Below are 12,677 nucleotides of genomic sequence, written 5' to 3' on the forward strand. Positions count from 1 at the left end.
CTTTGGATGCAGTCCAGCAAATCCATGTCTTTCCTGTGTTGAGCACACCCAGACCTGGATGCAGCATCCGGGTGGGGTCTCACCAGACTAGAGAGGCAGAAGCACCTCCCTCACCCTGCTGGTCACACTGCTTTGGAGGCAGCCCAGGATATAACTGGCCTCCTGGGCTGTGAGTGCACATGTCCAACTCATGCTCAGTTTTTCATCCAGCAGCACCCCCAAGTCCTTCTTGGCAGTGCTGCTCTCAACCCCTTCATCTGTCAGCACATATTGACACTGGGCATTGCCTTGGCCCATGTGCAGCACCTTGCACTTGCTCTGGTGAACATCATGAGGTTCACACAGTCCCCTCCTCAAGGCTTTCAAGGTTCCTCTGGGTGGCATCCGTCCTTTCAGGTAAGCAAATTGCACCCCTCAGCTTGGGTGTCATCTGCAAAGCACCTTGGGGTGCTCTCAATTCCACTGTCTGTGATACTGATGAAGATATTAAATAGTACTGGTCCCAATATAGACAGGTGTACCAGGATGTACACTTTGGTTCTTTGTATGTGAACACCAGCAAATGACTGAGTACTGTTACAGAAACAAGCAACCTAATACTCAGGGATGGAGACTGAGGTTTGAATCCATCTCTGCTCATTTAGCATGAGGGTGTCATGATGAGTAATGGGCATGGGAGGCATACTTACACTTCAGTCAGCAAAGCATGGTCAGTGGCAGTGGTGGAGAAGTGCTGCTCGAGGATGGAGACGGTTCCCGTGAGCGCCACGTGGCCACAGCCACAGAACAACGCTACCCCCGAGAAGCAGAGAATGGTTGCCACGAGCGAAGCATATGGCACTCCTCCTAGGCACTTAATGCAACATTCAAAGCAACCTGAGCAGAAGAGAGAAAGCAAAAGAAACGTCATGAGCAAAAAGCAAATTATGAGGAAAAGAATATTTGTCCTCCACTTGGTAAAAGCCACAGGGAATAAAAGGCCCAGGCATTGACATGCTAAGCAAAAAATCTATAGGTGGTACAAGACAGCATCACCCTCTAAAGCAGTGACCTACAGATCTGTTGGTGTGGACTCGAAGCCCAGAAAGTGGCCTGAGTGCTCCTGTCTTTACAGGATCAAGAGGAGATCGATGAGACAGCCTATGAAATGGAAAAAGCAAAAAAATCACTGTCTAAAGTGATCCATTGCAATTCAGCTGCTCATCCAGAGCTCACCATGTTTCAGCTTTACTAATGGCAGGAGCACCAGCTATGCTGGCAACACTCTGGGAGCCAGAGAGGCAAATACTCAAGACAATGAAGCTTTTTGGAAAAGTAGGAGATACTTTGCATGTTCATTGGAAGATGAATATATTTAGGTCCACAAAACCTAACAACCCTACACTCTTCCAGTACTCCCAAGTTATCTTTTTATATAAATCCACATGAGGTTAAAGGGATACAGATACTTTTACAACATAAAAATTGAATGGCATCCAATTTTTTGTCGAGGGCAACTGTATGAAGCTGCATTACATAGACAATACATTTCCAGCTTTTTATAGGATAGACTGGATTTACAGTGATCCCTGAATACAGCTTGCAGTAGCATTTGCAATGCTGAAATGCATTGTTTAACTGGTCTGAGTTAACAAAACACCCCCCCAGAGCTGCTATGTGTATGAACACTGTAATAAGGAGGTTGCAGCTGAATTGCCAGGTTCCTTCCAACTGCGTGGCCTGAAAACCCATCTGCTTACAAAGCTGGGAAATGTAAATCGGAAACAAACACAGCTTTTAACTGCGCTATAATGGTAATGGCAATCCATACCAATTCATTACTTCAGGGTGATGGCATTAAGCTGTCTCCATTAATGTGCATTTCATACAACTGCGCAAAGCATGAGCCATTAAGACAACGCTTAATGGAGCGGCAGCGTCGCAGGACAGCGGCTGCGGCAAGGCACGGCACGGGCAGAGCGTCGGAGGGCAGGGGGACAGCTGGCAAACAAGGACATCCCACCACACCTTCCCACCCAAAACACTCCTCAAAAAGATCAGCAAGTCTCCAGCCACCACATGAGGCAAGTTTATTTTTATCCCACTCCCTTTCCCAGTAATGAATGAGTTGCAGAGCAGGCACTTCTGTGAGGCACTGGGGAATAATATGCATCTGATAATTGAAAGATTTGCCATTTCGTAAGTGAGAAACTCTTCTTTTAGAGAGTCACTAGCAAATGCCCTAGTCAGGCTTAAGCAGCTATCACCATCAAAATTACTTACGAAACGCCACTTCACTAACTGCAGACAAGGTTTAATTGTATAGAAACAAGCCTGGGAAGGTTTTATAGTCTAGTCCACAGCTGGAGTCCACTCAGTAGGAGCTATCTTCATGACAAAAATACTGCCAAATGAACAAACACTGCAGCTCGGCAGTGACAGGCCAAACAAAATCCAAATGCACACTATCAGAGGAAATCATCTCTGGGTTTCATTTTATCACAGAGGGCCAGAGCTGAGTTCAGACAACAAACCTTGCAGAGCAATCCTCTGCTTTGGGGAACCTGCCTGAGAGCAGCTCACACACAAGAGCAGCCACACACGTGAGGCTGGCTTGCCTCCGCAGCATCTGCTCCCAGGTCAGGTCCAAACCTCCCAGAGTTAATCCAAGAAATGGATGCACCTGGTGCAGGATTAGCCATGAAAGATTATCCAAAAGTAACCATGCTTTGAGCCAGCAGACAACACACATGTGGTCACAGCCCAGCACAAAACAAACCACCTTTCGAGCTACACTCCTAAAGCAGGAGACCCAACACCTGATCACTGCTTGGTGTGGAGAGGTTGATCACCTAAATCGTGCTGATCCCACAGACTGCTTTACAGAAGAATCCTGTCAAAGACAGGAAATAAAAACAGCTGGAAGCAAAACCAAGAGACTGACAAGTTCCAAACAAAAAGCTGTTGGTTTCAGAAAATGGGAGCAGTCTGACAAAACTGGTGTAGACCCAGGATTGATGTTTAATACCCCATACTGCCAAGCCAGCTTTCCAGGCCACTGGCAAAACATTTGCCCTGAGGAGTTTGTTGGATCCCTTACCCAAATACATGACAGTATCTGCCACTAATCCCCAGACCCTCAAACACAAGGCAACAGTGGCAGACCCCCCTCTCAACTCTCAGCAACTGGCAGCTGCCCAGATTGTATTTGTGGCCATACTCTTTGTCTTCCTCTGCAGTCCAAGTAAAAAGGCATCACAAAATTTGGGTGGCCTTCATTTTCTCAGTGCAGAACAAAGCCAAGGGACACCCTCAGAAGTGTCTAAAGCAACCACATTATTCTGAGCAGAGAAAACTGCCCAAATGTAGAACTGCAGGAACTACTCCCCTTGACCCCAAGACTCAAGCAGGAATCAGAGGGACTTTGGTACACCTGGAAACAGCACACAGCCAGCTTGTGAGCACGTGAAGCATCCCAAACCAGCATGTTTCCAGGAGACAGCATCCATCCATACATAGTCATTCTGCACCCAAACTGACAGCAGAGCTGCATGGCCTCCTGCCAGAGGGTAACTAACTGTGGGATACAACCCCATTGCAGTGCTGGGGCTGCCAGACCTCCCCCCAGACCCCTGACTGTGAACACTCCTCATGAGCAGATTAAAGCCATGCCTAGCCTGAGCTATATGGCCGATTTTATAGCTTTAACACAAGCCTAAAACAGTACTGCTAAGAGCAGCTTCCAAAACCAGCTAGAGTTTGAAACTCATCAAGAACTAAGATACACTTACCAAGCTTCCCAAAGAAGCACTGAAGTAAAGCAGAGGATTTTTGAAAACAATTAGAAAGCTTTCCAGGAAACCTTTATGTTCTCTCTCTGTAAGTCTAAGTCAGCAACTATCTCCACACAGTACAACTGAAACCCCAGGAAGATGTTTGCCTTGTTCATGTTCACAAAATAACTTGCTAACACTCTGGTGACAACTGCAGGCTGAAGGCCTGTGAACCCAAGCTGACAAAAAGAAATAGAATTAAAGTAAGTTCAGCTCCAATTTTCTGCTAGTTTTTACTTTTCATATGGTCAAAACTCTAAACTGCTCAGCTGTATATCCTCTTCCAATGAAACAGTGTAAAATGATTTAAATATGAAACTGTACAGCACAAACACACATCACTGCATCTTCCCTTTCAATGGCCATTTTGTGCAAGGCATCACTAGAACCTTTTGTGCAACTCAGCAGAATAAAAACATTTTTTGTCCTCAGGCTGGCAAGCAGCAGTTGCCATGGAGGCAGGTTAATAACAGCCCAATGATTTGCCCAGAGCTGCCTGTGATCTTGGCTACAGATTTAACACACTCTCAGAAGGAGGCCAGCTAAAACAAAGACTGAGATTATTCTCTAGGGAATGAATGCTATTAAACACACACACACACAAATATTCTTGCTAAAGGACAAAAATAAAGAGAGGAGAAAGAAACAGGAACCGACTATTCTTTTAATCTCCTGGAAGCTATCACTCACAGGAAATTGGTAAAGGATGAACCTACATATGTACATAAATCGGCAATTGGTTGCTTAATGTATGATGAACAATTATACAATCTGCTCAGCAGTGTACAGCCTATTGCATATATGCAGGGGCTTAGCCATTCAATTTCCCATGCCAAATGGTGATTGTGTGGCTAAACCTCCTTTGGTACTTTAACTCCAGCTTTAAGATTTAAACTCAGAATGGCAAGGTAATCGAGAATCAATGGAAAATGGTCTTAAAATAAAAAAAGAAAAAATAAAAAGGAATTCTCACACACTACCTCATCCTACTAAGGTCAAATCTGTGTTTTGGAAATGACAAAAGACAATGCAATAGGATCAAGTAGCTTCCTTGAGTATTCCTAGGGCTGGCTCTAGGAAAATCATACATCAGTTCTTGAAGCCCAGACTCGAAAAGCTGAGACAGGCTGATGTTCACAAAGCCATCCCTCACAGCAAAGTATGGAAAATATGATGTAAAGAAGGAATATCCACACCTCCTGGACATGACACCAGCCTATTGTCTAATGTTCCAAACACCTCCTAGATTGCACTAGTGCCCCAGTGCATCTCAGGTTCTAACCACTGGCCCAGAGTCAAGGTCACTGTGGAACAAAAAAAACAAGGAACCACAAAAATCTGACAGGAGGTTTGAAAAGTTTTCCACTTCAGGGAGCTAAACCTCCAGGAGCCCGTGGCTGTCCTTGAGTTAATTCCCTCTTTCTTTTCCTTAGAAGTTTGGTTTCTTCCCCTGTCATGAAAGATAAAGCAATGGGCATAATTTTCCCCTTACTTCCTGTAATTGTGTAACACATTATAAGAAATGCTGGCCTGTCAGACACCAGTCCAGTTAGTACACGGCAGAAATTGCACATCATGTTCCACCACAGAACCACAATCTCTGTCGGCTTCACCACCACAGCTCAGGGAGCAAGTGGGGAGGAACTGTTTTAACAAAACAAAGGTTGCAAGAAATCCAAGGGAAAAAAAAGCACTAGATAACACCTTAAATGAAAGCACTAGATAATATCTTAAATGAAAGCACTAGATAACACCTTAAATGCAGCCATCACATGTAAATTGGGCTCTTTACTACACATCCATAGGAGCCTGGTGTTGGTAGCATTACTCCCAATTCACAAATAAATGTAAGAGGACAACTCAGTACTTGACATTCACCTCCTGCTTCCCCAGTGCTGAAGATTACCCAATACCAAGCATGAATAATACCCTTGGAGGCCTAAATCACCATGGATTTTTGTCAGAAAATGAACTTTATGTCAATGAAGGCAAATGCCAATTTTACTGTCTGCCACCCACCGTATTTTTGAAAATTTCCATTCTGAATGGCTTATGCATGCTAGGATGTACATTTTCCTAGCTGCTGCATGATTGGCAGCCACAGGAGAAGCAGTGAGGGGTATGGGAATAGGCTAATACCTCAGAAGCAAAACTGGAATCTACATCTTTCTTCTCTGCATGAGACTAAGCCAGTACTTGGCAATAAGGTAACTCCTCACATCTGTCACCCACACCTGCAACCAAGGGTCAGTAGCAACAACACAATAAAATAAAATATTGAACCTTACGAGTGTAAGTTTAAAGCCCGTGACAAATTTCTCTCCACGCTTCAGTAAGGGACTAAAATAAAAAGGCTCTACATTAAATCACATGGAAGTCTTTGTTCAAGCTCTATCCTTACTCATTCCTGTTCATCTTAAATTTTGCTGATTTACAAGACATGACACAAAGCTAAAACTGTTGTCAACTTAGAATAAATGTTCACTCACCACAGTTCTGGATTAACATTAAACAGTCAAAATAAGTGATGAACTCAAATAGAGAAAATCCTTTCTTCTCCTCCCACAAACCTCTTAAGGCTCTTCCACATAAAACTTCCTTTCAAGTTCAGTATTTCCTAATTTTGCCTTTTTGTCCTACACAAATAAGAAGTTGTGCAATTAACTTATACTGAAAATTAACTCACGAGACCCAGAAAACTTAATGTAAATGCACTTGAGTCTAGCCAGATTGGTAATCTCCCCACTGTATTTGCATTCCCCTCTTCCAGGGTTGTTAATCAATAACTCCTTCCTGCCCAGCAGAGTCCCTGTGATGGAGGGGATGTGACCTTTGGAGAACACTGCCATCAGGGCTGCCACAAAGGATCAGACCTGAAACGCAGCAAGTCCACCTCTGCTGTCCTTCCAAGTGGCCAGCACAAGGTGCTTCTTTCAAATAAAAACCTGTGAGATCTGGGGTATTCTGATCCATCCAGTAGACCTCATCCCAACCTCAACTGTTTAAGAGCTACCTGAAGAACAAGTAGCTCCTTTCTGAAGGTCATCAGCTATAATTTTAACTTCTCCAGTTATTCTTGATACAGATACAAGATATTTGGTTTTAGCACTGACATAGAGCTAGTTTCCCTCTTCTGAGATGATATTTATTCTGTTATCAGTTAGATGCTTCCATATTCTTGTGTAGAAGAGAACTAAAAGTCCTTGCTCACACCTCCTGTGCTAGAAACCCACACAGAGAAAGCAGGAGAAATTGGTGCACACTAAGAACAAGCACCTCACAACCTGGAGGAACCATTAGCAGACCCTTCTTCAAATCCACAAAACACCAATTATCTCTGTGTTACTGTATGAGTACTGACAGTAAGTGGCTCCTGAATTTGTCTGCAAAAATACAGTGAGCACAGGTTTAAAATCAAGAACATTTTTTTTCTACCATGATTTCAAAAAACCCCACAAACGAAAAAGCCCAAACAAACCAAACAGCCTTTCAGAGGTTATCAATGTTCATCCACAGCAAAAGCTATTTTTTCTCTCACTAAAGAAAAAATAATGTTCAAATTGGAGAAAAGGCTGTTTTACCAAGGCAAGATTTGTTTCTTCTGTATGGTGTTAAATGATTCACAGCAGACTCTAAGAACAGACAGCAGTAATCATAACCCTCTTTTTTTCTCCAAATCTCTTCTTCCCAAATCAGCAGTTCTTAGAGGAAAAAAATTGCACTCCTGTTGCAGGAACCAAACCTGTTTCATGCAGAGACAGATGATCTGAGTAGGTTTTTTACATGCCTTATCTAGTCTACCTTCTTCAAATTTAGTGGAATACACACACTCCCCATCTATATCATTCCAACCTCTGCAAGGCTCATTAAGCTCACAGGTGTTCTGAAGTCATCTTTTTCAGACTGTAAAATCTACAGAATAAGAATCACTACATCCATACTTATTGCAAGTGCCCATCTCAGGTGTTTGCTGTATGAGAGAAAGGAGTCAGACCTGCACAGGAAGAATGCTGCTGCCCCATGAGATAGTGGAATGAGGGAATTGCTCTTGCCCAGCTTTATTGCTTTTGGACAAAGGTCAGGCAGAACTTCATTTTAATTCCTGTCTTCTCTGTTTTACTTCTGGCCTATGAAACAGTGGAATCCATAGCAGAAGAAAAATACCTAATTTATATTTTGGAAAAGGCCTTACTTCAAACAGGTTTCAATGGGAATTCCTGAGGAGGGATATTTCTTAGCTCTAAGCTACTTCTGCAGGAAAAAAAATTAAACTGGCAATTTAAAAAAGAGATTTCTCACAGAAGGGACAGATCAGGCATTACTGATATAAGCTTTGGTGTTATTTCTCCTGGGGACATGTTCTAGTATCTACTATCCAAAACAACCCTTGGGATTCAGTGCAGCCTGAGCATGTGGAAATGCTCATTGGCATGCAGAGCTCAAGTTCAAACACATTGCACCAGCAAGGGCAGCTGATGGTCCAAACTGGGGCTGTAACTTTCACCTGAAACATCAACAACTCACTGCTCAATGGGCCTGAAGACCCTCAATCCTTTCTGCCCTTGCCCTGGCCTTCCCTTCCCCTTGCTTCCCTTATTTTTTGCTTCTTGAAGAAATGCTGAGGAGGGTCAACATGCAGGAACTGCTGCTTCAATAGGAGCCAGCTCAGGTGATAATTTTGGACAAAGTCAAGGTAGAAAGGTAAAAGAGATGAAGCAATGGTCAGACTGCCAAAGATATCCAAATGACTGAAGGTCTAGACGAGCTCAGTGGGGAATACAAAGACCTCAGCATTTCAGTTCCATAGGCGACTTCCATAGCTTTGTGAAAGTCTGCAAGGACATTTGAGTTTCCTTGATCCAACCATCCTCCAGACCCACCTGTATCTTGGCTGACATGATTTTGAAAGCTGACTTTTACTTTAATCAAAGGTGAATATCTTACCTGGAAGACTGGAGTTGAAACTCTTAGCTCCACCTTTCTGCCAGCTGTAACTCACCTCACCCTCCACCAGCCTTCAGCACTCAGCAGGAGAGCAAGACTTTTGCCACACTGGAATTTCAGCCACCGCTTCCCCAGTTGACTCCTCCCTAAGCTATAAAGAAGCAAACAAGAAACACAACCTCTCTCTCCCTAGAGTTGAAAACAGGGCCAAAACCTATGTGTTTGTGTGTGTGTGTCTGTGTGTATGTATTCCAGCCTGGCAGATCTCAGATTCAGACGGTAAATTCTCAATTTAAGAGATAACTGAAGATGCAAAGATCTTCCCAGATATTTACCCAACTAAGGAACTAGAGGAGTAATAAGAAAAGTTAACTGTAACTGTAGAAGTCTTTTGCCCTTCAGCAGGTTTCATGCATTTATTTCACCAGCTGAATCCTCACCACATCATTTCCAAAACTTGAGCTTGTTTCAGCAAAGGAGCAGTAAGGCTGTTTCAGTGAGATACCCCATACTCCACATTCACAGGCCCTTATGTGCTCACAGAGCAGCTGAAATACCTCCCAGCATCTGGGGGAATCAAGTTTAAAAAAAAAAAAAGATTCCCATAAAGCAAACAACACCCACCCAACCTGGAATAGTGCCTACAGCTAAGCTTGTGTTAAACAACTATTGCAAAGTTTCTCTTTCTAGAGAAGAAGATGGTACTTTGCTTTCTGGGAAAAAAATGTTTTAGCATTTTGAAAGGCTCATTAAGCTTGCAGGTGTTCTGGGGATGTCTTGGCTCCAGCACTGCAGTGAATCTCCCACACTGACTCTTCCCTTGTTGCTCAAGAGCTGGATTCAAGCTTAAATTAGGGAAGTGAGATCATGTTGCACGTGGAGACCCTGGGAGAAGAGGTGGATGCCATGAGGACTGCCACAGAGGTGCCCTCATACTGATATCCATTTGGGCAGTGACAGAGGAGACAAAGGCACTCAAAAAATCCTGTGATCCTGTGGTTTGTCAAAGGAGCAGAGAGGTTATCTCAGCACAGCAGCCAATGTATCCAGCAGTGGGGAGCTGTAGGCCAGTGCTGAAGGGAGGCATCTTATAGTGGGGATTTGTGTTGGGACTGAAGTGACAACTTCCCTCCAAGCTAAGGGACAAGAGCAAAGACCAGCATTTTCACAGTGGCTAATCCATCACTGGCAGGTTGGTTTTACTCAATACCTGTTCAGAGAGGTTTCACTGTTGCCTAAAAGACTTTTAATTTCTGTAAGTGCAGCCATTTAAAACATCTTCCCCTGAACTGGCATTTCTGGCTCTTGTGGGGGGTGGGGTTTACACCATCAACAAAACCCTTTCAATCCTCAACTCCTTCCCCACAGGCATATTTACCTACATGTTAGTTCAGAACAATCCCCAAGGCAGACTGAAAAGGGTTCAGTTGCCTAAACAAGGGTTTCTAGCACCATTTTAGGTGCCAGACTCCCAGCTGCTGGAACAGAAGGCTGTGCATCTCCGTGTCCTGGCTCATCTGTGCTAGCACATATGGACATGTCTCATCACTGGGGACAGCTGAAGGAGCCCAAGACCCTGATAACCAGGCTCTAGCCTGCTCCTTCCATGTCCTTCACAGCCCAGGGAGGCAGCATTCATCATCTACCACTACTTCCTGAAGCATTTCTTTTGTGTGTCAAATATCCCATGTGCACTGAACGTGAAGTTTGGAAATGTCTCCTGGCAGCCCCAAACCTGTCACAAAGGTAACCTGTCATAAAATATGGTCAAAATGAATATTGGTACTGAAGACAGAGATCATCATTTGTGACTAAAGTATTTTTTTGGGGGAAAAAAAAAGCCATTTGAAACACATAAACATTTGAATCCTAAAGCACAAGAGTAGGGAAATATAATGGAAAGGGGAAGGATGAGGCAGCAAGCTTTGGTGAATATTTCCCTGCATTGCTGTTAAAGTCTCTGATGCGGAGGCAGGCGTCTCCAGCAAACAAGCTGTCAAGCAGGCTTCAGTCACTCAGCTCCATCAAGAGAGGAGGATTCTGGATAGAGCTAGCTGCAAAGGCAGTCTCTGAGCACATATATATATATATCTTGCTGTGCTATCCATCAGTCAGACTGGAATTTTCTAAGGTTTCTAATCACAGGTTTGATTTTAGGTGCCTTTCTGAGATGCTTCAAAACTCAATTCCCACCCAGACCCTTAAAATAAAGCTTTGTGAAGACTAAATAGGATCTTCTTGAGGTCTCAAGCCAGACATCAAAAGGACAGGCATGTAGAATCACCAAACCTTTTTACAGCCTTACCTGATATCCTCCTCTAGGCTCTCACATATGAACTTAGTGCTTCTAGCACGGGAAAAATGCAAACCAAACGACAGAATATTGTCTAGGAAGCATTTTGTAGGATACCAGTGAGTCAGATGTGCTGTCACTGCTCCAGTGTCATTTCTGCATTTGTGGCTGATGAGTCTGATAGATTCATCCACATAAACCCCCTTACTGTTTCATCTCACCCGTAAACAGTTCTGAAGCAACTGGGAGCACAGTAAAAAGGAAGCTGTCCCTCACACCACCCTTTATTGTCTTTCAAGCATTAACAAGGAAATTCAAATTTATGTCATGTATTCATACAAAAGAAGTAGACTCCTTACAGCCTTAACAAACAAAACAAGAAAAACAGAGGAACGTTTATCTTAAATTGTTAGGACTACTGCAAAGCATTAAGTTTATGCTACTATCATTTCTGAACTCTTCATTTCCCTTTCACCCAGCCCTTTATTTACCTTGAATCCCCAAAGGACTAATATTGCCTCTCAATGCTGGCACATGATGGTACCGGTGTGGCCTTGAACTCCTGTACATCCAGTGGTACCTGCCAATTTCCATTTCTGGTCTGGTGATCACTGCCAATTTTAGGTGGTAAAAAGTCAGTGTCACCAGCAAATTTTAGTTCAGTACTTTCAGTCATTTAACTTTAAAAACAAGAGCGCAAAAAAACACACTTGTAGTTTCAGAACTGAAACAACCTTATAGACTAAAGGAAGAGATTAGGAGGGATGATCAACAGGGAAATGCTCACACAAGTGTTAAGAAAGGTTGAACAGCTGAAAGTCCACCTAGGAGTTGAGTTAAAACACATAAGGAAGGGCTCTCCATTCCTTACCCCCACCCACTCTCATGTCTCCCTCTCTTTGTCCATGACAAAAAGCTCTGCTCCAGAAATAAAGGAAGGGAAAGTTATGGAAAACCATGTTACCTGTTTTTTTAAAAATACTCTAATGCTGTCAAAAAAAAAAGTTATTGCTTTATGTCAAAGTAGGGCAAACACAAAGGTTTGCTCTGATACTTTCTTTCATTAAAAAAATAAAAGTTTGTGGGCTTTATTTCACCTAGGCTCTGCTCACATTCAAAAATCTGGACCAAGTGTGTCAAAAACGATCTGTTCCCAGTTCATGGCCAAGAAGAGAAGTCCTGCTTCTCCTTGTCCTTTCAGAGGAAGCCCAGCAACAAGACCCCTATGCAGTAACTCGCCTCACCCACTCACACACTCATTGCACACTCATTGGCACAGAAAGGTTTCTGTGCCCCTGACAGAGGCAGGAAACAGCATCAAACCACTTTTGAGCCTACATGTCTCCCATTGGTACCACTATGGCCTTGTCAAAGCTGTCAGGCTGAGACTGACAGACCTTTGTTCAAAATGCACCAGAGTCCCTCTCTGCAGTGGCTAAATGAGAAAGCAACCATCATTTCTGGCTGAAGCAAATCCAATTCAGCAGTGTTTGGGCATGTGGAGAAAGTGAAGGTTGTGAGGGTGAAAACCCCATCTACTGTAGACTAGATTAGAGACAAATTTCAGGGGGCAGGAGAAGTAGAAATGCCATAAATTTCTAGCCTATGAGGGTCTCAGAAGTCCTGGA

At 43.4% G+C, this 12,677-nt stretch overlaps 1 protein-coding gene across 6 annotated transcripts in view; it reads right to left on the reverse strand.

The window, feature by feature from the left end:
* Positions 1 to 12,677, reverse strand: part of GPM6B (glycoprotein M6B) — a 107,465-nt gene that overhangs the window by 13,313 nt on the left and 81,475 nt on the right. For 3 of the 6 annotated variants that reach the window (XM_063392863.1, XM_063392861.1, XM_063392864.1), the window contains exon 2: positions 690 to 876. In XM_063392863.1, coding sequence (XP_063248933.1) covers positions 690 to 876 — 187 coding nt within the window. Of the gene's footprint in view, positions 1 to 689; positions 877 to 8,756; positions 8,885 to 11,540; positions 11,661 to 12,677 lie in introns of those variants that run through there. The other 3 variants (XM_063392859.1, XM_063392860.1, XM_063392865.1) reach the window with 2 other exon arrangements.

The sequence above is a fragment of the Prinia subflava genome, chromosome 3, assembly GCF_021018805.1.
Source record: "Prinia subflava isolate CZ2003 ecotype Zambia chromosome 3, Cam_Psub_1.2, whole genome shotgun sequence".
In the NCBI taxonomy this organism is placed as follows: Eukaryota; Metazoa; Chordata; class Aves; order Passeriformes; family Cisticolidae; genus Prinia; species Prinia subflava.